This window comes from Podarcis vaucheri (assembly GCF_965113315.1).
Source record: "Podarcis vaucheri genome assembly, chromosome: 15".
NCBI classification, from domain to species: domain Eukaryota; kingdom Metazoa; phylum Chordata; class Lepidosauria; order Squamata; family Lacertidae; genus Podarcis; species Podarcis vaucheri.
In genome coordinates this window covers 39,393,383-39,417,498 of record NC_138753.1, presented here as the reverse complement: position 1 = coordinate 39,417,498, position 24,116 = coordinate 39,393,383, and the positions used below count along the sequence as shown (strand labels likewise).

At 46.4% G+C, this 24,116-nt stretch overlaps 1 protein-coding gene across 3 annotated transcripts; it reads left to right on the top strand.

The window, feature by feature from the left end:
- Positions 1 to 5,613: 5,613 nt before the first annotated feature.
- LOC309519500 (transcription factor IIIB 50 kDa subunit-like) lies at positions 5,614 to 23,445 on the top strand. Of its 3 annotated transcripts, XM_082200570.1 has the most exons (8): positions 5,614 to 6,227; positions 6,412 to 6,471; positions 7,152 to 7,473; positions 8,191 to 8,978; positions 19,290 to 19,378; positions 20,062 to 20,108; positions 20,837 to 21,014; positions 23,240 to 23,445. In XM_082200570.1, the coding sequence occupies exons 1-4, from the start codon at positions 6,074 to 6,076 to the stop codon at positions 8,897 to 8,899; spliced, it is 1,245 nt and encodes a 414-aa protein (XP_082056696.1). In that variant the 5' UTR covers positions 5,614 to 6,073; the 3' UTR covers positions 8,900 to 8,978; positions 19,290 to 19,378; positions 20,062 to 20,108; positions 20,837 to 21,014; positions 23,240 to 23,445. The 3 variants fall into 3 exon arrangements, with proteins under 3 accessions (XP_082056696.1, XP_082056695.1, XP_082056697.1); XM_082200569.1 differs by lacking the exons at positions 20,837 to 21,014; positions 23,240 to 23,445 and having other exon boundaries at positions 20,062 to 20,254; XM_082200571.1 differs by lacking the exons at positions 19,290 to 19,378; positions 20,837 to 21,014; positions 23,240 to 23,445 and having other exon boundaries at positions 20,062 to 20,259.
- Positions 23,446 to 24,116: the final 671 nt, after the last annotated feature.

Sequence of the window (24,116 nt, the reverse complement as noted above, 5' to 3'; positions counted from 1 at the left end):
ACCCCTGTCAAAATAGCATGCTTTGAACCAGCTCACCCTTCACTGAGCTATAACTACAAGCTATTATGTCTGAGAGTCTCATTAATATCTCTTGGGCACAGCCCTGCAACAGCAGCTATTGCTTTCTTAAGCATGCTGTAGCCTGGGCTGCTTTGCTTCGTTCTGAACTAAAATACGCACAGCCAGCAGAAGCCCGCTAGAGACTGGGTGTGGAACATAACACAAACTATTTTCATTTATTTTTTAGGGCAATTGCCCGATCGGCCCTCCACTGCCGCTGCGCCTGAGCAGCTCACACCAGAGCCAGAGCTGCCCATGCACTTCTTTTTTTAAACCCAAAATCCAGGACTTTTGCTTTAAAATGTAATATCCCACCCTGTCCTGGATGGCCACGTAGGACCCCCAAAAGAGGACATATGTCAATCCTAGCATAGATCCCTTGTACCTTAGGACCTGATGTGATCGAATGTTTCGCCAATAAAGACCTAAACTTCCAATTGCTTGTCCTCATTGGGGCTAGGTGCGCGCAAGGTGCAGCATGATTCAAAAATGGTCCACTACGTTCAACATCTATCTAACAGCAGCAGAATGTTTACCTTTCCCTGAATGGCTTGGCAGATACTTCCATTGCCTGGTGAGGTGAGTAGGAATTGAACTGAAGAGACCTTTGCCCTGCTGTGGGGCATTCCATAATTGTGGCATCAAAGCTAAGCAGGCTAGAGTAGCCCTGTGTGCTTCATTAGAGAGGACAAGCCTCCAATTGAAGGTTGTACGTTCTAAACATGGATTAAAGATGATGAACCACAAGGGAGAGCAGAGGCCTTGAATTTGCCCAGCACCAGTTAATACTTCGACAGCAGCTACACAACTCACCTGATCTGTCCTCCTCACTATAGGAAGATGCAGAGGGGTTTTTTTAGTCGGAACTCACAGGAACTCAGTTCCGGCACCTCTCAGGTGAGCACCATTGCATTATAAGAGAACAAGGGAGGAGTTCATGGTGAGTTCCAGCACCTCATTTTCTAGAAAAATAGCACTGGGAATCATAGCTGTCAACCTTCCCTTATTTGGTGGAAAACTCCCTTATTCCAGCGCCGTCTCCCACTGTTGATATCCTGTAAATTTCCCAGATTTCAAAGGAAGCAGCTCCTCTCCCTCCCTGCCGGCCAGGGAGGCTCCTCAACTGCGTTGCTCACCAATAAGGAGTCTGAGAACGACTGGCGGGTGGAGCTTGCATACCTTGTGCCGATCAAATCGTCCGCGTTGCCTGGGCACTCACCTTTGCTCAGCGCTTCCCAGCGGAGAGGTGACAATGTGGTTTTCCTTGCCGCTGTATCCCTTTGCCGGGTTGCTGCGCTGTACGAACCACCGCTTGAGGCTTCGTTTGACTGCTGGATGGGCTTTCTGCCTTTGGGCCTTTGGCTGGGAGGGGCTCTACTCTGTGTGTGTGTTTGTGTGTGTGAGAGAGAGTGAGAGTGAGAGAGAGTGACTGTCACTTAAGCGGATAATAGGAATGCTGTAGCTTCACACACTTACCTTCACACAATGTGTAATTAGGGAAGTTTTTTACGCAGGATGTCAGTACTTTAGATTTACAAGGGGATCTGAGAGATGAATGGGAGATACGGTTTGTCAGTATTAATGGGACAGCTAAATAGAAACTTAACCCCAATAGTTAGGACCAAGATTCAAATCCTGACTGGGTAACTTTACTCACTAGTAACATTGAACCATGAGGACGAGATGGTTGGACAGTGTTCTCGAAGCTACCAGCATGAGTTTGGCCAAACTGGGGGAAGCAGTGGAAGACAGGAGTGCCTGGGACAGGTGAGGCTGCTGATCCCTTATTTTCAAATCTGAAAGTTGACAGCTATGCTGGGAATATGTCATATTGATTCGTTTCAATGGGCCTACTCTCAGTAGGTCTAATGTTGGATACAACACATTGCTTTTTTGTTGTTGCTCACATAATTGTGCTTCTGTTTATCAGAAGAGGCCAGGACTGGTGCAAAACTGCCTCTCCACCTATAACCTCAAAAAATCTTGTCCCTTGTCCCCCTGCCCTCCAAGATTTCAAGCATTGCTTAAATGAGAACGTTTTTGAATTTGTTGTATTCTGAATGCCCATCACTGCTGCACTCTCATAGTTGCTGTGTGTAGCAGCATCTTAGAGCTTCAGCTGTATTTTGGAATTTTGGGGTCCCCTGCTGCAACAAAAATCAGATTTAAGCTGGTTAACACCTTTTTCCAATGGACAAATGTATAGAAATGTGATGTAGCAACTTTTAGGGAGAGCACCAAGTGTAAAGTAAGGGCGCCATCTGCTGGTTTGAGTTTTGCTCATCCATATTTTGTTCATAATAACGCAGCATTAAATTCCCTTGTGTGCAGTGCATGGCTCATAACTGTATATGGTGTGTGCATATGTAAGTTTCTATAGTCCTCCATTCCTTCCTATGAGGGTTGCTGAAGGTTGAGGGCTTGTGCAAGTTAGCCTAGGAATGGAAGAGAGTGTCTTGTAATACTTCTCTTGGAGATGCCACAGGTCCAATAGCACAGATGTGCAATCACATCCCCACAGTAAAACTTTCAGGTTCCACTTGCTGTTGCAAGAATGGTTGTTTACCCATGCTTTAGGTTTACCAAATGGTTTAGGTTTAAGCTGTTTGACTGTTAATAAACAACAGTTCCCCCAAAGTGGAAGCATTATGCTGCTAGGATTATTTTTATCAGGTCTGGGAAATGTGGTGCCAGTTTCACAACCACAGCATGCAGAACTGCACAGCACTGAAGCTATTATCAAAGTGCTAAATGATCGGTCTGATTGTTCTATCCAGAATATGACATTACTTTGACATAGCACTCTTGAAACACCCTAAAAGAATAGGGCAGAAACTTGCTCTCTGCTTCCCTAGAGGGCAAGACTAGATTTAAGTCACAGAAAGGTAGATTTTGGTTGAATCCAGATTAAGGCTACAACCTGAGTCAACATGGCTAGAACTGAAGAGTATGTCTCCAGTCCTAAGTGTTGATATTAATATTTCCCCCTGTTACATAAGGAGCTGGTGTCTCCCCCACTCAAAAATCTACAAGTATTCCAAGGGGAACTTATTTTAAATGAAAGATCAGGAAAGATAGGGTGAAAATGAGACAAAGGTAGGCTGCTAATAGACGGTTTACTACAAAGATGGAAAAGGAAGTCTTCAGCTTTCCTGGTGTTGTTGGTTCTTTAAACTTTTTTATTAAATTCCAAGAATAAACTCCGAGAAAAGGAGCTTAAAAGGCTGGAACTTCAGCTCATTCCCGGAGATCTGACAACCCCTCAGTCCAGACACAAATGCTCCGCCTCGCCGCATCTCTAACGCCCTCGAGCTGAGCGGCTCTGGCGGAACCTTTGTCCTGCGCTCCTTTGTTTCTTTCCGGAGGCCGCTTAGCGTTGGAGCGCGTCTGGGCCCGATTGCCCCGTTGCCATGGGGATTGCCCGGAAGGAGCGTGTGCCCTCTTGAAAAAGCTCCCCCGGCTTCTTCCGGTGTTGCGAAAGCGGCGGCGAGAGGATAAGTCAGCCCGCGTAAAGGGGGAAAGAGGCTCCTGGGTGGCTGTCTAGGAGCCAGGCCGGGTTTTTTTTTTTTGGGGGGGGGATGTGGGGGTTTTTTTGGAGGGCATGCAAGCCGCGAGTGGCGTGGGCAGAAACCCCCTTCACCTGCCGCTGATTCTGTGAGCACCGCCAGCAATCCTCCTCCTCCTCTCCCTTGTTATAAGAATTCTAAGGCCTCAAATGTAGACTAAATATTCATCAATGCACACATATCTATATATATAAACCATGTGTCTGAAATAGTACGGGAGAGCAATCCTGAGGCCATTTTGACTCTCAGTGACCTCAAATACTCACCTGCAGTGAGGGAGGCAAATAGGGAAAGCCTCCCCATTGCCTTTGCGCTTGCAAATCCTGTCTTAAGGGTGTATTTGTGTATGAATAGGGGGAGCCTGTGACCTGGATTCAGGAACTAAAGTAATTTTAATAATCACAAAAGAATGGCCAGGCTGCCCAGCTAATACAATCGGCGACCATTATCAGGTATCCTGCTAGGCAGGGTTTCTGCTGTAGACCGCCTCCAGTGATATATGTATGATGATTTTGGGGTGGTCTTTGGCTTAGGGGGTTGGGCAAGGTCAAGGTTCCTGCACACTTTTGTTGAGGGTCTCTCCCCTCCTTGGAAGCAGGGGAGGGGACTCTGTTGCAACAGAAAAATAAACATCTGCCTTGTTTTCCACTGGATTCTGCCTCCATCCATTCTTCTCTGGCCCATCATGGACTTAGGGGACTCTGCTACAGGGTTTCCGCTGTAGACCGCCTCCAATGATATATGTATGATGATTTTGGGGTGGTCTTTGGCTAAGGGGATTGGGCAATGTCAAAAGTCTTTAAAGGTTCCTGCACACTTTTGTTGAGGGTCTCTCTCTCCTTGGAAGGAGGGGAGGGGACTCTGTTGCAACAGAAAAATAAACATCTGCCTTGTTTTCCACTGGATTCTGCCTCCATCCATTCTTCTCTGGCCCATCATGGACTTAGGGGACTCAGATTCCTATGGGGAGTTGGGAAGCAAAAGCCAAACCCCAATTTTTACATCACCATTATCGAAATCACACAAGTCAGTTTCCCCCTCTTTTTTCTGTGTCCCCTAACCAGCCAGCAGTTCACATCTCTTCCCCTTTCCCGCACTCCAGGTTGCCCTGGCATTATTCACTTGCCTTTAGGAGCCTCTGGAAAAACAAAGGAGGAGCTTTCCACAACAACTTTGTCTCCGTGCCCTTTTTTAAAATTATGAAGCACTTGTTTAGCGAACGGCTGTGGGGCAAGTCTTGCCAGGCCACCAGGCTGGTGATGCTTCAAATGCGAGAGGAAAAACCACTAGCCCCACATCCAGGCTCCCTCCGGTTTTGGACAAACTGTGATACCCCACCCCCACCAAGAGCCTTTAAATACAGTAGTTTCCAATGACAAGACAGGATCAGGCCCTGTGTAATTTGAGCTGAGTACTTTGAGAGCGTTTCCTTCCCCTCCTAATCAAAGCTGCATTCTGCATATCAGAACTGAAGACAGAGCCCCCACAAATCTCTGGTAGTCTTTGTAGCTCTTTTCAGAAATGTAACGCTGTACTGTAGAATTCTCAGACTGATTTTATGATGATACTTTTCAAATGTGAGAGTATGGTAGGCCTTCAAGCTAGGAGACACCTTGATTTTGAGGGAAATAAAAAGACTTTGTTTTTCTATCTTCTCCATACTTTTTCTCTTATTATGTCTTCTAACATCCCGGCAGTGACTGTGGTTTTTGAATAGAATTTGATATACTTTAATACTTAGTAAATGATAAAAAAATCAACAATTCTGTGGGCAATTCTAACTGGTTAGGTTGATACTGTTCTTTAAACCGCCCTGAAAGCCCTGGGTATAGGATGGTATATAAACTCAATTAATAATAATAATAGTAGTAGCAGTAGTAGTAGTAGTAGTAGTAATAAAGGTAAAGGGACCCCTGACCATTAGGTCCAGTCGTGAGCGACTCTGGGGTTGCGGTGCTCATCTTGCTTTATTGGCCAAGGGAGCCGGCGTACAGCTTCCGAGTCATGTGGCCAGCATGACCAAGCCGCCTCTGGCAAACCAGAGCAGCGCACAGAAATGCCGTTTACCTTGCCGCCGGAGTGGTACCTATTTATCTACTTGCACTTTGACGTGCTTTCGAACTGCTAGGTGGGCAGAAGCAGGGACCGAGCAACGGGAGCTCACCTCGTCACGGGGATTCGAACCGCCGACCTTCTGATTGGCAAGTCCTAGGCTATGTGGCTTAACCCACAGCGCCATCCGCGTCCCAGTAGTAGTAATACAAACAACTAATTTCACAGAGTTGTTGTGAGAATAAAAATTGGGTGGCGAGAGAACCATTATACCACCTTGAGCTCTTCAAAGGACAGGTGGGATATACGGTAAATATAATACATGGAAGTAATTAAATAATACCAAAATATCAGTGACCAACTGTGGACCTGATTTATGCTTTCAGGCTGCTAAGATGTCGAGCCAAGAGAAGTGTCCAGACTGTGACTCCTTGGAAATTGTAGAGGACTCTCATTATGCTCAGAACCAGCTGGTGTGCGCAGACTGTGGCTTCATTCTGACTGAAGGGCTTCTCACAACCACATATGCTGATGAAGAACATTTACAAGGTGAGGCTAAGAATAGCAAAATAGCTCAAAACTCTTTGTATCTTACAAAGACATAGGATTTGAGACGACTTGCAAGCAGTTCTCAAATATAGACAGGCCCTACACCATTCAACAGTTTAAAAATGGGTGCATGTTTGAGAGCTTGGACCAAAGTTTGGCTGATATCTGTGTTTTTATCTCATAGAAGTCACATATTCACGGAGTACTGGTCAGAATGAGCAAACGAGCCGTTGTGTACAGCGAGGTACGTATTCTGCATTACTCTGTTGATGCTTTGTGGAAATTAATGTGCCTGTCATCCACAAGAGCTGCATTGTTTCACTTTCTAAAAGCAAAGAGAAATTTGCATTTTTAAAACAGTCTTATCTATTTGCTGTGGGACCAACATCAAAACAACCTATTTTAGAGTTTTAGAGGTACATAGAGTCCACAGTTCAGTTTGATTGCCTGATCAAATCCCACCTGAATCATTGACAGACTGGTTAACCATGGACCAGTCTGTTTCCATTACCATTAAATGGCCATTATAATTGTGTGTACAGCTGCAAAAAATAAAAATCAGTACATAACTAAAAGCCAAATCAAAATTAAATATGAAGTTGAAACAGCAATACTAACAGCCATTCTCAATTAGAGCCCCCAAAGACTTTCATTTGAAAAAGTTCTCCATAATATCCAAAAAAAGCCAAAGTAGGCTTGGTTTGGACACTCCAGTTACACTACCACAATTGAAAATATGTTATCCATGATTGCCACCCATCTATCCTCTAAAAGTGGGAGCATGTGAAACAGAGCCTCCACAGATTATCTTAGTATATGGGCAGCTTCATACAGGCAGAGACCTACCCTGCGGTTAGATTTGTCACTGATAAATGTGTATGTGGAAACATTTCTTAAGTACTGCTGTGGTATTTTCCCCCACAGGAGTCAAAGGTGTTCGGGATCTCTGCAAAGTTCTGCGGCTTCCTTCTCTGTTTGAAGATACAGCCGTGTCCTATTACCAGCAGGCAATCAAACGTCCCTGCTTCAGTTTAGTCAGATTGGAGAAGAAGGAGATGCTTGTGGGCTGTTGCGTCTTTGTGACCTTCCGCCAGCACAACTGGCCCCTGACCATGGGCACAGTCTGCCTGCTACTCTATGGAGACAAGGAGTTGTTTGCAAAGACCTATCTACGCTTCCTGAAGGAACTGGCACTGGATGTGCCTACTCTCAGCTTGATGGATATGGTGAAAACCCACCTCAACAGGTATGTTGAAGTTCTTATGCCCTTTCCTTGACAATACTTCTCAAAGTTGGTGTGCAATTTCCATATTTCAGAGACAGAATTTACAAGCATCATACGGACTGTGTGGTATATTGATTGGAAGGCTGCTGAAACAGCAAGCTTCTTAAAGTTCAGCAGGGATCGGTGTAGTCAGTGCTTCGATGTAGGAACCCTGTGTGTGCTGTGTGCCTCCATCATGGAAGAAATGGGTATTTTCATATGTGCATGTATACTCCAACTCCCTGATTTCTGAGATTTCATCTGAGGCACTTCAGGCAGGTCCAGGCTTTTCTCTTTAGCCACAGGGGCAGCAAACTTCCTTTTTTAAACAAATAATTCTCAGAATTGTGAATTCTGCTCCTGCTACCAATCCCGTAATTGCTTGGAAATCCTTCCTATTATTATTAAGGGCAAGAAGCCAACAAACAGAATTTTCTTGAGCACAAGTTAGGAAGAGTGTAAATTCAGCCCTGTCCAAATAGTGCTGGTTAATGGAAGATGCTTGACTTTTTGATTCAAGTTGCTCAGCTTGCCTTTTTGGTGTCCTTGGAAAATGCAGGGCCTTCTGCCCTTTGTCCTTTCACAGAATGTTTCGTTTTGCTCATGTCCCTCTTTCACCTATTTGTCTTCTCCATCCTGCCACATCTCCCAACCCAAAGCAGTCTATCTAAATGGCTTGTTTGATTTTCATCTTTCCAGCTTCAAGATTTTCCAGAATTCACCCAGCGTCCCGACTACGTTTGTGGAAGAAAAGGAGCAGCTGGTGGCAAGGACTATCCAGATGGTGGAACTTGCCAGCGACACGTGGCTGGTGACCGGCCGGCACCCCATCCCCCTAGTGACAGCAGCAGCCTTCCTGGCTTGGCAGTCTCTCCGGCCTGTCGATCGCCTCACTTGCACCCTTTCTCAGTTCTGTAAGCTTGCTGGCATGGAGGCTCCCCGGCCAGCCCACCAGAGACTGAGGGAGCTGCATAACATCCTCCTGCAAATGGCTTCTCAGCTGGGCTGGTTGCGAGTGCTGAAAGTGGACCGTCGGAGTGTGGCAAAGTACATCGGTGACCTTCTGCGGCACCGCCGTGTGCTTCTTCAGGCTGCCTTCCGCATCGTGGATACTACGGAAGACCGTGACCTAGAAGACTCAGCAGCTGCACCACTGCAGCTAATCGATGAGAGCGCGGCAACAGTAGAAGAGGCCTCCCTTTCAGGAGAGAAGCAGAAGTTCAGCAAGCGGAAACCTTTGCTCCCACCCTGCGTCTTGAACACCGCAAAGAGGCTACGAACTCCTCAGCTAAGCCTTGAAGATTCTGCTATCACTGGGGATGAGCCCATTTTAGACAGTGAGATAGAGCAGTCTATCCGGACTCTAGAAGAAAAGGAGATGTTTAGCAAGGCTCAAGCGTGCCTGTGAACTCGAAGCTGCAAGTGATTCAGACAGGCTTGCAAGCAATAGCCTTCTGATACATATTATCTCTAGGAGGCTTAGTTTGGTAAGAATAGAGTATACACTTCCAAAGTTAATGCTAAATACCATGCCATCATAACCACTAGAGGATTGTGAAAATTTGTGTCCTGGGCTTTTTAGACTTGTCTACCTATGTACTGTCTGAAGCAAAGGGATTCATTGGTTGCCAGATGTGATTCCCGCCCCCTGCCCCCCCCCCCAGCTCTCCTGTCCCACTAAGAATCTCCCGCATCCTTCAGGCATGGCTCCTTCCACCCTGCTGTGGTAATAATTAAAGACAGGTTTGGGTGGCTTGGATAACTTTGGTTACTGGTAGGGACCACTAGTAACTAGTTGGCGAGGTTGATTATTTTCCTTCAACTCTGACAAGAGGTATAGGAAGTGGCCACATTGCAGTGGTTTGCATGCTGTTTAGGACAACTTTTGGTGTAAAGATTGGCAGGCTTCCATGCGTATCGCTGGGTGAGAAGTAGTATCCACTCTTGAAGGGTTGGGTGGAGGCAGTCAGCCAGCCTGAGCAACAAATACCTCTTTGAGTTGGCGTTTGACTTGAATGAGTGTTTGTCTGGTCTACTTATGGTCCTCATAGTTAGGCATGAGAGAGTGGAAGAGAAGTGTAAAAATCTAATTGCAAGTTGTTTCAGACATGCATGCTTTAAACCTAGATCCAGAAGAAAAAGTTGTGGCTTTGCAAGCATCTCTTTATAGAACATGTTATGGTGGTTCCTGAACATGATGCCCGTGTCACTAGATAGGTGGTGAGTCAGTCACTCTGATTAATGGAGCTGCTTAGTTAATTTTTGTCCCTACATGCACACGGTGAGGGGAGAGCGAGCGAGGGGCCTCCCGTGGAGCTCCCGCTGCCAGGGGCAGTCTACCTGCTGGGGCGCGGGGCGCATGCAGGGAGGGAGGGAGGGGGCTGGTGCCAGGCGCTGCCCAGAGAGGCCTCCTAAATATGACCCGTTGCATCTGATTTTTGCTCCTTCTTTATTTAGGGAGTCATAGCAGGACTTCTGAAGAAATGCGGATAAGGGCATGCTTTAACTTCAAAGGGAGAGAGGAAATATGCCAGAGTGTTGTGGTCAGTGTAGGATTCGTCGGGTTCATTACTTTGTCCAGTTCCAGTTGCTGCATTTTAAGGAGGAGATAGACAAACTAGAGGAGGAATCTTTCTGGCTGGGGGGGGGGGGGAAACTTTGACGTGTGGGTGGGGCAACTAGCAAGTAAATCACATTCTGCCATTGTGACATCAAAATGTTGGCAAGTGGGTTGCCTTGACTACCTGCCAACATAAATTGTGTAGGGTTCCATGTTGGGGTTCCAGAGTGCAAGAGGCTTTGGCAGTGTTATGCCTTGTAAGCCTCCCTGCATCCCTCCTTTCCGTCTCTTATGTCAGAGATCAAAAGGAGCTTCACGGAATTGCTTTCAAAGCCTTTTGCAAGCCTTCAATGAGCTGCAGCTTGGACAGCAGGAGCGATGGTTGAATGGGAGCCTACTTTAATGGCATCCCTTATTGGGCAGGTGAGCGTGGCTTCTCCAGATTGGCCTTGTGGGCAAATGGGACTGGTGGGTCACGTTTGGTCTGTGAGCCGGAGGTTGTGCACCCCTGAACTATAGCATATTCCAAAGATGGTGAGGAGTCTGGATACTTAGTCCGATGAGGAACAGTTGAAAAAGCTGGGCATGGTTAGCTTGGAGAAGGAAAGGTTAAGAGGAGACAGGAGAATAGTTCTCAAATACTGTATTTTTTGCTCTATAAGACTCACTTTTTCCCTCCTAAAAAGTAAGGGGAAATGTGTGTTTGTCTTATGGAGCGAATGCAGGCTGCGCAGTTATCCCAGAAGCCAGAACAGCAAGAGGGATTGCTGCTTTCACTGCGCAGCGATCCCTCTTGCTGTTCTGGCTTCTGAGATTCAGAATATTTTTTTTCTTGTTTTCCTCTTCCAAAAACTAGGTGCGTCTTGTGGTCTGGTGCGTCTTATAGAGCGAAAAATACGGTAACTGAAAGACTGTGATGCAAAAGGTGGAGCAGATTTGTTCTATGTTACTCCAGATGACAGATGTACCATATTTTTTGCTCTATAAGACTCACTTTTCCCCTCCTAAAAAGTAAGGGTAAATGTGTGTGCGTCTTATGAAGCGAATGCAGGCTGCGCAGCTATCCCAGAAGCCAGAACAGCAAGAGGGATTGCTGCTTTCACTGCACAGTGATCCCTCTTGCTGCTCTGGCTTCTGAGATTCAGAATATTTTTTTTCTTGTTTTCCTCCTCCAAAAACTAGGTGCGTCTTGTGGCCTGGTGCGTCTTATAGAGAGAAAAATACGGTAAATGCAATGACTGAAAACATTTAAATAAGATGGTTTTGACTTTACGTTAGGAGAAACTTCTTAAGTGTATGAGTAGTTCAAAGACGGATCAGACTGCCTTGGGAAGTGGTGGGATCTCCTCCTATGAAGGTTTCTAAGCTATGGCTAGATGTCCATTTGCTTAGGAAGCTGTGTATTTGCAAGATTCCTGCACTGAATCCGTTGGGCATTGGACTAGATGACATCCAAGGTCCCTTACTACTCTATAGTTCTGTTTGAAGATGTTGACTTCCTGCTGACTAAATGGCATTTCCAGGTTTAGAGGCAATTTACCTGTGTATGTCAGAGGCTCAAGGTCCACATGTCCAAACAGGTGTCAAACAGCATGCTGCATGAGAATTATTCATCTCAGCTGTTTATCTGACAGCAGCAAAAGCTAAGCTCTTAACACGATGGATCATGGATTAAAAATGCCACTTTTAGTAAAGATTCCACCGTTGTCCATAGAGTTTACTGGGAGACCACGGGCGAGTCACACTCAGTCTAATCGATCACAAGGGTTGTTGTGAGAATGAAATGGGATGGGGAAATGAGAACTATGTATGTCACTCACACATAGTTATTTGAAGTAAGGGTGGGGCAAAAATGCAATAAGCAAACATTGCAAGCAGAGGCGGGATCAAACTTTTAAAAACACTTTATTAAAACTTGAAATAAACAGCAGTATAATGTGCTACAGCATAATATAAAGAGTTGGTGTGGTGTAAAGGTTAGTGTCAGACTAGGACCTAGGAGACCAGGGTTCAAGTGACCGCTCAGCCATGAAGCTCACTGACTGACCTTGGCTCTCAGTCTAACATAGGGTTGTTATGGGGATTAAATGAGGAGGGGTAGAATCACGTATGCCATCTTGAGCTCATTGGAGAAGAAGGTGGGCTATTAAACAATCAAGCAAGCTTTGAAGAACTTGTAAAGTATCCTGTTGATGCCTTTCCTGAGCAGAGTCCTGCTGGATCACAGTAGTTGGCATACTTAATTTTATTCAATTGTTGTAAACTTCCCTAACAACCTACTTTTAGCTAAAGGGAAGAATAAACATCTATTAAATAAAATAATTTGTATCCAGCTTTGGATAGCGGTTATCTCAATGCATCCAGGAAACATGGATGCAGGGTGTGGAACTGACAGTTCTTCCTTAGTTTGCTGCCTTGGCAACTGATATTCAGTGGTATTAATGCTTGTGAACATGGAAGTTCCATTAAGTTGTCAAGGCGAGTAGCCGATACAAATTTAGTTAATTCCTTTATAGGGCCTCCTAAACTAGGGTCCATCTCCCAATCGTGAATCCCCTAAACGTTGGCATCTTTGTCTTCTCCTTAAATCTTGGTTGTGGTTCGAGGGCCCTACCCCGGTGAAGTGAAATGAAGACACATGGACACGTGATATAAGGTTAATGGGCTAGAAAAAGGCCACAACTTTATTGGTTACAGCAATTGAAAAGGTATTGGCTTAGGCATTGGATCGAAACAAGTGGGTTCTTCACCAGTAGGTGGAGCCTGTCGATGCTAATCCGACTATAGGCTCACCCCTGCTGTCACCGAGGGTCGTGCCAAGGCCTCCCGCCAAGCAGGCATCGGACGGAATACACGACCCCCAGATTCCTTTAACGGAATACCCCTAAAAATTGAAGGCATAGGCGATGGCCACACCTAGCACTTCCACACAGCGCAACACATTATTCCAATGCCTAACCGCCACCCCGAGCCAAAGGCTCGCCGCCAATACCCTCAAAGCTGCAACCAATCCCAGATGTTTTTAATGACACTAGCTAACCAAAAATCATTCCCCAGATCCGAAAGATGGACACCGTCATCCCGGTATAAAGCTTTGTCGCTAATCCGGATACGGTCATGATAAATCACTCGGCCATCCATAAAGCGCACCCAACGGGCTACCGCCCGATTTACGAGTTTCCTGGTTCTTTCAATGGCCATACAGTTCTGCGCACCGCGCCACACAGTTCTTTTCAAGAAGGAGGACCAGAATATTGTCGTTCCGGGACACAAGGCAGCGAATGCATTCAAGTCTCTTTTTATGCTTGACAACAAGTCCACACTCCTCCTGTTGACAAGGTCATTCTCCCCTAAATGAATCACCAGGATGTCGGGAGAGCCAAGCTTGGCTATTTTCTCACACAGCAAAGGCATCAGTTCTTCCCAACGCATGCCTCTTCTCGAAAACCAGGAAACTCGGACATCACGTGGCAAACCAAGGTTGGGTGCCAGGCCGCAGCTCACCGCTCGCACGCGGGCCCAATGGACTATACTGTGGCCACAAATCCACATACTTCTTCGGGGCATAGCTGGGGATAAAGATAGAACAAAAGGAAGGGTAAGCAAACTAAGGAGTAGGCACAGGGTTGCGAATATATGACCTATAAACATTGGATTTCCACCGGCCCAGCTCTTTAATCCTTTCAGCCGGTAACCCCAGGTGCGCGGCCGTGGTGGCGGCCCCTATCCTGAACGAATGTGCAGCGTACTCATGGGGGGGTAGGCCACAAGCCTCAATAGCCTTGCGCATTACTCTAGTGAATTGATACCTCAACAGGGGCGACCCATCCTCATGTATCAGAAACGGCCCCGGGACGGCTGGCCTAAGGCGGAGATACCGCCTCGTGTCCTTTACCGGACATGGGCCCTGCTGGGCCGACGCCGTGAGCTTGAGCAGGACACCCTTGCCAGCCTGGTCGGTCTTGGACTGACGCACAAGTACAGACACAGCAGATTCGGATAGCTGTACGTCCTCACACAGGAGGCCGCGAATTAAACCCCGCGCGCTGGCTTCACACACCACCTCACCAACTCTGAGTGCACCAAAAAAGGCTATAGCGTAAGCCGCAGAAAAGAGCCGTGCCTCAAACTTGGACCAACAAATTGTCCTGAGTTTTACCCGAATCTGAGACAACAATCCGTAGGAAATCGGCTTACGGCCAGCGGTCCTAGGCGGTTGCAACCTGCCCCAACCCTCAATGGCTCCACGGATCAGAAAATCGCTACATGGATCATGCGCAAACGTTGCCTTTGAAAAGAAGCTGATGGCTGCTACGTGGATCTTTAAAGTTTTTGTAGCGCGCCCGAGATCATCCAGATGGGACAGGTACTGCAGGACGTCGTCAGTAGTGGGGGGGGGGTGTTATGCGACAGCCCAGACAACCCAAACCTGAAACCCAGGAAATCACACCAGGCCTTCTTATAGGACCTGAGTGTGGAAGGAGCCACGGACGCTAATACTCCCTGTATCACTTTGCGTCTCCAACGTTCCACAGGTACTCCGGAAAGGGTTCGGGCAACAGTTGTGCTCCAGGTGCGAGCGACCGGAAACGAGGAATCTGGAATCGAGACAAGGCGTCGGCTATGTCGTTATTGGCTCCGGGTACGAATTTGGCTGAAAATACAATATTGTACTCAAGGCAGCGGAGGACGAACGCCCGCAGGAGAGAGGAGACCCTCGCAGACCGGGATGACTGCCTGGCAAGAATGTTCACCACCGCCAGGTTGTCGGTCCTGAAGCACACTCGGTGATCCCGAAACTCCTCCGTCCAGATGTGCACGGCCACTACTATCGGAAAGAACTCGAGAAAGGTGAGGTCCCGCGTGATGGCTTGGCCCTGCCATGCTGAGGGCCAGCGTTGCGCGCACCAGCGCCCTTTGAAGTACAGACCAAAACCTAAAGACCCTGCTGCGTCCGATTGAACCTGAAAGTCAGATGACAGATTCAAGACATCCTGCCAAAGAGAAACCCCGTTATATTTCCCCAAAAAGGCTGTCCAGACCTTGAGATCCGCTTTGACCGACTTGGGGAGGCGAACCCTGTGAAGGGGGTGTTTCAAACCAACTGATAATCTGGCGAGGCGAGCGCAGAAGGGGCGTCCGGGGGACACCACCCTGCACGCGAAGTTAAAGTGGCCCAATAAAGACTGAATTTGCCTAAGGGTGATCTTCCTAAGCTTAAGAGTGTCCTGAATTAGTTGTTTAAGGGCTTCGATCTTTTCCGCAGGTAAGCGGGATGACTGTATCCAGCTCAATGCCAAGGTAAGTTAAGCGCGTGGCTGGTCCCTCCGTCCAGGTAATGTGTGACCCCAATGGTGTTTGCCCTGAAACGTAGGGCCCAGTCTAAAAACGTGCTGAAGGCTTCGAATGCCGAACAGGCTACAGCGCAGCCCATTGGCATGGCCCTGTCAACATAGTATTTTCCCTGAAATTTAAAACCCAGCAGCCGGAAATCGGCGGGATGTACTGGCAAGAGGCGGAAGGCCGATTCGATATCACACTTTGCCAACAACGCCCCGGGGCCGAAACTGCGGATCAACTTAACTGCCTGATCGAAGGTGGCGTATTTAACTGTGCATAACTCGGGCGGGATGGCATCGTTAACCGAGCCGCCCTTTGGAAAGGACAGATTGTGAATGAGCCTAAATTCACCGGGGGTCTTTTTAGGCACAATGCCTAGTGGAGATATGTGCAAATTAGGTATGGGGGGACTATCGAAAGGGCCTGCAACCCTGCCCGCTCTGACCTCTTTTGCTATCTTTCTTTCAGCCACTTCCGGTCTTTCTCTAACTGATTTTTGATTGGGTGAATCTTTTGCAATTAAAGAACCCGCTATGGGAATACGAAACCCACCGGTAAAACCTTCCCTGAGGTAGGAAGCTGCATTCCTATCCGGGTAAAGAGACAGAAGGTTGCAAAGGGGGACAAGTTTGATAGGGGAAAAGGCCAATTCCAAGACTACCTCACCGTCTGTTCCCTGCTGCGGGGGCCCCCCTGGAACTGGGATGATGGAACCCCCGGCCTCCACGAAAGGGCTGCTTTCCCCCTTTTAAGCAGGATGTAACAGGGTGACCCCCGGCGCATCTTTCGCATTCATGTGTGAATTTACAAGATGGCCTTTGGCAAAACCCTTTGTTGTACTCCCAGCACACCCGACGCTTAAAATCCTTCCTTTGGTCACCTCTGGCCGACCGATATGAGTCGACTGGCCTCTTTTCCACGTACGGACCGACAGCCACGGACCATATTCCATTCTCAATCTGATCCCAACGTGCTAACGGGATCCTGGACGCCTTCCTTCTGAATTTCTTGTCATAGCTTATGGCCGCTGCCTCCCCCGAAAGGGCGCAGGCCGTGCGAATATGTGAAAGGTAGGCAACAAGGTGAACCGCCCGCTTGGGGTAAGCAGCGACTATTGTCCCCATAAAGGCTTGAAAACCATCAAGCCAATTTTCAAATGTCCTAGGCACAGAAGGGTACTTGCTCTTTCTCTTACCATGCGAGGGCCTCTTTTCACCCCTACCTAACTCCTCTGCTGGGGGCACTAATTTAAACATGTCAACAAACTCACCATTTAAAATTTTTGCTCGTAGTTTAGGAGATAGGTGATCACCCGGAATCACATCTGAGGTTGAGTAGGTGGATGTGGTGGCATCTTTTACCAGAGCCCCATCCTTCCACTCCTGGGTCCCCCCAAACTTTTTACGATGGCTATTGGCCCTCCTCGACAGTGCCCAATCCGGAAGACCAGATACTTCCTCGCCCCTCCCCCAATAGGAACCTAGGGACGCGTCACTGTCATACTCCGAAGAAGAAGTACCTGTATCATCATCAGAGTCCTCCCTCCGAGACCTGCTCTTCCGACATACATGCTTCTTCTTTTCGCGCCTCTTTCCCGAAGGCTTCTCCAGTGGCGCTGCAGCGCTGGCGCCCTCCTCCTGTTGCGCGTCTTCAGCCGCCGACGAAGCCGCAGAATCGGGCGACTGGACCCTGGGCCGCTTGTCCTGTGCACGATTAGAAAAGCTAGGGGCAGCAGAATTGTTATTGAGAATAGACTTAGAGGTGGCTTTTCCCCCCCGTGCCCGAGACCCGGATGCCGCAGCCCGTGACTGGGACCTAGTCCGCACCGGTTGTGTATCATTAAAGAGGGCGGACGATGTACTCGGCAGTTCATCCCATTGGGAAGATTGAGAACTCTCTGGGAACTCCTGGGTATCCGGGATGACATCAGGGGAAGAGGGGGGGCTGGGGTTCGCGTCCGGGAAAGCGTTGTTCGTATTCATCTATAAAAGATCTAAAAGCGTTTAGGAAGTGGGAGACGGGAGGCTTTGTATTATTACCCCTGCCCTGTCGTCCCCGTGATGCGCTCTCTGCTGAACTACGTGTGGCCACAGGCGCGCGCTTCCTCTTAGAAGCCATAAGGTGTGCCTTGTACACTACAAATGCAACGGTATTTGCTAGTGTGTGTGTGTGTATGTGTGAGTGTATGTGTATTAATTAATTAATTAATTAAAGAAGGAAAAGAAATTTTTTTAAAAATTTTTTATTTATTTATTTTATTTTATTTTTTTATTTATTTATATATATATATGTTGTTGTTATTATTATTATTGTGTATATATCAAACTAATTAATTTATTAACTATTTATTTATTTATTTATTATGTATTTATTAACTATACCTATATATCTGTTTATAATATAGCTTTCTATTTATTTATTTATTAATTTCTTATTTGTCCTCTCTTACTATTTAGCCTCCTTAATATTTCCCAGTACAGGTTGCGCTAAATAACCAAATTAAAACAAGCCAATAAATTCTCAGTTTATCCAAGCCTTCTGATTATTATTGCCAATAAATAAATTTATTCTATGAATTTGCCTGTGCTGCCAGCAGGCAATGGCTCAGTGGGCTGGTAACCACCGTATTGTCTACAACTCCCCTTTTGTGTGTGAACCAGGTGAGGGCAGCAGCTAGGGGAAAAGCCGCTCCCACTAAACTCCAATTAATATTGCCAAGACTGCTGCCAGGTTCACTTCCAAAGACAATAAGAACAATAGAACAAAAGAACAATAGCTGAGCAATCTTCTGCCGGCCAAGGTACTATAGGTTGCTGCAGATAAGCTGCAACAAAACCTCTGAAAATGTGCCTCTGGGGAATAATAGGCTTAACTATCGCTCGTTAGTATTTAAAATCTCCTGCTGACCAGCAGCAACAATGGCGTTTCTGCGGCAACAGAAGAGCTAGCCGACAACAATAGCTGTTCTTTAAGAGGCAACAGCAGAGGCGTTCCTATGGCAACCCCAACAGGGCCCCCAGGCAGCCCAGGAAATAAGCAAACACCCTTTCAACAACAAAAGGAGGGGAAGGAAGAGGTACAGGGGCTAGAAAACACAGAAGAATTGAGACTAGGCCAACCAGGGGACCCAATCAAAGACCCACAAACAGATAAAGGTGTGTGATGAAGCAATAACTTGCAAGCTGGAAGGACAAAGAAAGATGGAGGCCACAGCAAAATCAGGGACACCAACAACCACACCAGATACCAGAATCACGACCCAAAAATACCAAAGACTGGAACCCAGAAGTACGTACGCGCGCACACACAAACACACGAACGTAACTCACGAACCCCTTGATGTCCGTTCCTAACACGCACCCCAAGCCGGAGCGGGGCTCCAACAGGGAGGCAAAACCAAGCACTCAAGCACACCCACACTGCAGGATCTGAAATGGGGGGGGGGGCAGAAAATGTAAACACCTTTTTTTTTTTTTTTAAGGTTAATGCGAGGGGCGAAAGAAGGAAGAATGAGGCCGGAGAAGGCTGGCGCTGCAGCAAAATGCTGCTGAACACGCCCCCTCAGTGGCACCTGGTTGGAAGGCCACCGAGGGGGCGTGAGCGCCAGCCAGGTGAGTGGGTAGCAGGGGGCCACGCCCCCTGCTAGCCGGGGCTCGGGCTCCGACCACAACCCCTCCCCTCCCTTGCAGGGAGGAGAGTCTTTAGCAAGAATTCCTTTTTCTAAGAAGTGTGCTGCAACACATGCATTATTTTAAAACAAAATATTGTCGGAAAATATTTGAGAAATGTGGGAAAATTCTCCCATATTTTGGGAGAAATTGCATGCTTTTGTACATAAGCTGCTGTTTCTGTTCTAAAACTTTCCTGGTAATGACTTTCTCATTTTCTCTCTTTCTAGCTCTGTATCCTCTGCTGTATCCCGCTCCGTTCAAGACTGTTCGGCAGAATTTGTCTTGGTTCATGTGGTGCCTTTCAGGGAGTAAGAAGGTTAGACACACTAAGATGGCTTGCATCTTGGGTTTTAGTGCAGAAACAGTCTATTCTACAGAGTTCCTCTGACTGTTGATACCTTTTATGCAGATGTCTTCATGGCATAACCTTAAATGGAGAGGTAGCTGTTTGGCAATGGGCAAGGTCATGCTGTGGAGCTGTTCTACCATAACTCATGAACTAGTAAGGCCTGCTAATATTGCATGATACCAGAGCATAACAGCACAGGTTAGGTGGAGCTGTTAAGCGATCATGGGACTCGGCTTAGTAGCAGAGCCTTTCCTGTGTCTTCCTGCAAAATTATATGAATATTTGGGGGAACCCATTGCCCTGAACAATGGATAAATTTACAGTACAAAATTAACCGTTTTCTGGCATGGTTCTCATTGATCCTCTGGGGGGAGGCCCCAGAAAGCAATTCTGGAGAAACACTTGTTTTGTTTGCTTATAATTATTACATGATTGTAATCCCCTTTATTGAAATTGCTGGCTAAATGCCACTAATATCAGTCTACAGACCTATCTGGCATTTTGCTTACATGGAGAACCTGACTCTGTTTATCTTGAACTGAAAATTAACTATTTTATACGTAACAGAATCTGAGACCTTGTGGGAAAAGGGTGGGTAGGAAATATTTAAGCCCCTGATGCTGAACCTTTGCTGTTCTTTATTTGTACAGATGGTACAGGCATCACTCCAAACCAGGAAAGAAGGAAAAAGAGAGAGGTGAGATTGAGGTGGATATCCAATTCATGAGGAGCAACATGACAGCCAGCATGTTTGATCTGCCCATGAAAGATAAGTCACGGAGACCATTTGGCAAACTGAAAGACAAGCTAAAGGGGAAACGAGGCAATGGATTGCCAGACACAGCTTCAGCTATGGTTCCTAGCATTAGTCATTCTCCGGCTGACAGTGAGGAAGAGTCAAATGAGAAAGAAAAGAAAAAATCAAAGTTCAAGACCTTATTCTCCAAACGTGGTTTACAGAAAAGCAACCTCTCTCAGTCCATGTCTGTGTTACCTTCTCTCCAACCGGTTACAGAGAGAGTTCGACTTAATCCCAGTGACTTTTCATCGCGATGGAGTGATAGTGATGATGACACTTTAACTCCTGTTTCAGAGAGTAAGTATTGTCTATTGAAAAGAGAATATATTTCTCATATGTTTTAACAGTTGTGTAGTTTACAAAGTGTGCTAAGTAGTAAAATGTGCCATTTCTTCATAATAGTTAAAGCTGGACTTCTTGTATTATTTAAAGACAGTGCTTGGAAGCTGTGAAGTGTCTTCATGATTGTGCCTAATAGTTGTAAATGAGTGGGATGCAGGTGGGTCTCAGTGTACTGCTGTTGTTAAGAGCCATCAGTTGATCTAGGGCTGGATTAGGTATTAGTATTTTCAGTAGTATTGGGACTTGTGCTTTCACTATTCTGATGCTGATTTCTTTCTTTTCAGAACCCTCCACAAATGAGGGTCACAGAAGAGGTCATAGCTCAGATAAGAGCAGCACTGCGGACCTCCGAATCACAAAGGCATCCTTGAACCCTTTTAATGAAAACATCTCAGCAGAAGAGAAGCCAGAAAAAAACTCAGCTTCTGTGAAACCATCTCAGACCAAACGCGTCAGGCCAAGGTTAGTCTTGAGAAATGAATTTTGAGATCTTGACATGCTTTAAGGCTATTGCTACCCAGTGGTTTTCATTGTATGTCATATGTCAGGGAACTGCCATCGGAGGGACAGGTGGTGGAAGGGCTCACAGAGGTTGGGAGGGAGTCAGCAGCGAAAGCAGGGACCAGCAGGGGGAGAGATGGGTCTCTGGAGGAAGGTCTCATGAATGCGGAGAGAGACGCAGCAGCTAAAGCAGGAACTAGCAGGGAAGAGGGAGGGATCAGGGACACGTCCAGCGAGAACAGCGGGGAGGTGTCAGAAGCTCCCATAGGGAGACCCATTCTTCGCCGGAAGCTGCCACGTCGTGAGTCCAGAAGACGCGTTTCCGTTAAGGAGCTTCTTTGCTGGAAGCGCTTCCGCAAACAACCACTGTCGGAATCTACGAGTGACTAGGGCAGACATGTTTGAGGAGCTCTGTCACACACAGAGGTTTGTGGAGTGGCACAAACTCTGAGGGAGCACGATTTTACGCACAAGCAGCTAATCATCCCATCACATCATAGAAAATATTTACAGGCTGAGTAAGAACTTTCCTCCTGATAGGGCAGGCATGCCCTGTGTAGGTTTCAGTTGATTAGTAACTCTGCAGGTACCGTATTTTATGCACCAAAACACTCACTTTTTTCCTCCTAGAAAGTAAGGGGAAATGTCTGTGCGTGTTATGGAGCGAATGCCTGCGGGTGACGGCGGTGGGCGGGGGGGGGATCTGCTGCAGTCGTGAGCAGAGGATCCATAGTTCCCCTTCCTTCCCTTCTCCGTGGTTACAAAGCATGGATCCACATGGATCCTCAGGATTTTTGCATTGGGCTACTCCAAACTCACTGTCAGATCACATGTCTGTGGCCACAGCATGAACACACAAAAATCATATATCTACTATTTCGTTTAGAATATTTTTTTTCTTGTTTTCCTCCTCTAAAAACTATGTGCGCGTTATGGTCTGGTGCGTGTTATAGTGCGAAAAATACGGTAATTTGTAGGGTTTCTGTCTCTAGCCTTCTTGAAAGGAGAGAAATGACAATGCATGCTGCCTTCAGAACAAAGATGATCCACTTTCTTGCGAGGGGAGGGCAAAGAGAGCGAGCCAGTCCCTCTTCTGCCTCCAGGATGGAATGATGTCTAGCAGAGAATGTAATCCCCTTTATTGAAGCACACTTCCAAGGACTTAACTGAGAACCATGAAGCTCTAGACAAAAGTCTGTAAATATGTGACACATGACACACTTAATCTAGCTTTGAGGTCCTGTGACAGAAAAGGTGAAATAGAAATATAGGTAACTCGCAATGCTTATTTTACCTACGTGATTGCTGATTTGGGCCGGGGGGTGGGGTGGAGCAGAACAAACAAACAAATGGAGAGTGGAGGAAACATTACAGAGCAGCATGCTAGAGCCCTCGTGCTGCCTGCTGAGAACCAGGTAAGCGAGACACCTGGTTCTGAGGGTTCCTGGCTCTACGCGATTTTGCTTTTATGTGCAATGGCCAGGAATGTAACCACTGCATAAGATGCGAGGTAGCTGTAATTATATCTTCTGTTAGTGCAGGCATAGGCAAACGGCTCTCTAGATGTTTTCGGCTGACAGCTCCCATCATTCCTAGCTAACAGGACCAGTGGTGAGGGATGATGGGAGTTGTATTCCCAAAACATCTGGAGGGCTGTTTGCCTATGCCTGTGTTAGTATGTCTGTGAATATTCACTTGGATGAGAAAACAAACTTTTTCTAGACATCTTGGGAACATGCCCAACATACTGGTAGCATGCCGGCTACCAGTTTCTTATCACAGATCTGTAAAGGCCCCCTGTTCCAGGAGTGACGTCCTTAGCATTTTAGAAATCTTTGCATGATGCTTCCAAAGTAACTATTTCTGAGACTCATGTGGTAATATGGATAAATTATTTCATAACAGCATGTTCTCCTTTTAAAATAGGCTATTTCTTCTCTTCTCTTCCTCTTCCCCTTTACTTTTTCTTTTCTTTTTCGAAAATGGACTTTGCTGGCTAAATGCCACTAATATCAGTCTACAGACCTATCTGGCATTTTGCTTACATGGAGAACCTGACTCTGTTTAGCTTGAACTGAAAATTAACTATTTTATACGTAACACACCCTGAGGCCTTGTGGGAAAAGGGTGGGTAGGAAATATTTAAGCCCCTGATGCTGAACCTTTGCTGTTCTTTATTTATACAGACGGTACAAGCTTCACTTCAAACCCACCACCCTTTCTGTTATTCCAGAAGTGGGTTCAGATGATGAGCAGCTAGGTGATTATTCCCAGGGTACTGAAAAGAATGCAGTTTCTGGAGATTTGTCCAGGAGTGGAGATGGTTCCACAGAGTTACGGTCCTCCATTGAGGGGGGAGAGCTGACAGCAAATAAAAAGGCGACTGGTGAAAGGCAGACTGAAACACATCCTGCTAAGCTCAGGTGAGAGGAATTGGGGGGGGGAGCAAAGATAAAGGCTCAAGTGCTATACTGTGCATGGCTTTGATTCTTCCCTCCCCTTTTTAACGCAGTAAGGGATTTTGTGTCCTATGGACAGGTGAAAATCTTTCCCTGTTGATCTGTATCTATTTCTTGTAGCAGTGTCAATGAAGGAATAAAACTGAGCAAAGGTTTGTTTTGCTTCGGCAGTAATCAGACTCTATTTTCACATTGTTGTAACATGACAATAAAGGTATCATAAACAGGAATCAGCACTTCATATTATACCTTTAATTTTACTTTATTTTTTAAACCCACTGTCCTGTTAAAATACTAAATATAGTTTTCATGTCCTGCCAAAATAAGTGAAAGCAGCAGTTGGATAAATGCTTAACTTTTTTTAAAAGCGGTGTTAGTTGTGATCATAAGTGCAGTGCAATTTACTGCGGCACAGGTTTTGTGTTACCTAGATTTCTGAAGTGTTCCACGGGTGTAATTTAACTAAAAAAGAAATCAAGGCAAACTTTTGCAATAAACTTTGTTGAAAACTCTATTTTTCACACTTGCTAAACATCTGGTCCTTGAAGGGATATAAATAAATAAATAGGTAAGTAAAACTTTTCATTTGAGAGCTTCTTAATCA

Bases quoted from the DNA above. Each gene is read 5' to 3' on its own strand.
- LOC309519500 (XM_082200570.1), top strand. From the start codon at position 6,074: ATGTCGAGCCAAGAGAAGTGTCCAGACTGTGACTCCTTGGAAATTGTA. The intron at 6,228-6,411 runs GTGAGGCTAAGA...TTTATCTCATAG, and splicing joins TGATGAAGAACATTTACAAG to AAGTCACATATTCACGGAGT. The intron at 6,472-7,151 runs GTACGTATTCTG...TTTCCCCCACAG, and splicing joins GAGCCGTTGTGTACAGCGAG to GAGTCAAAGGTGTTCGGGAT.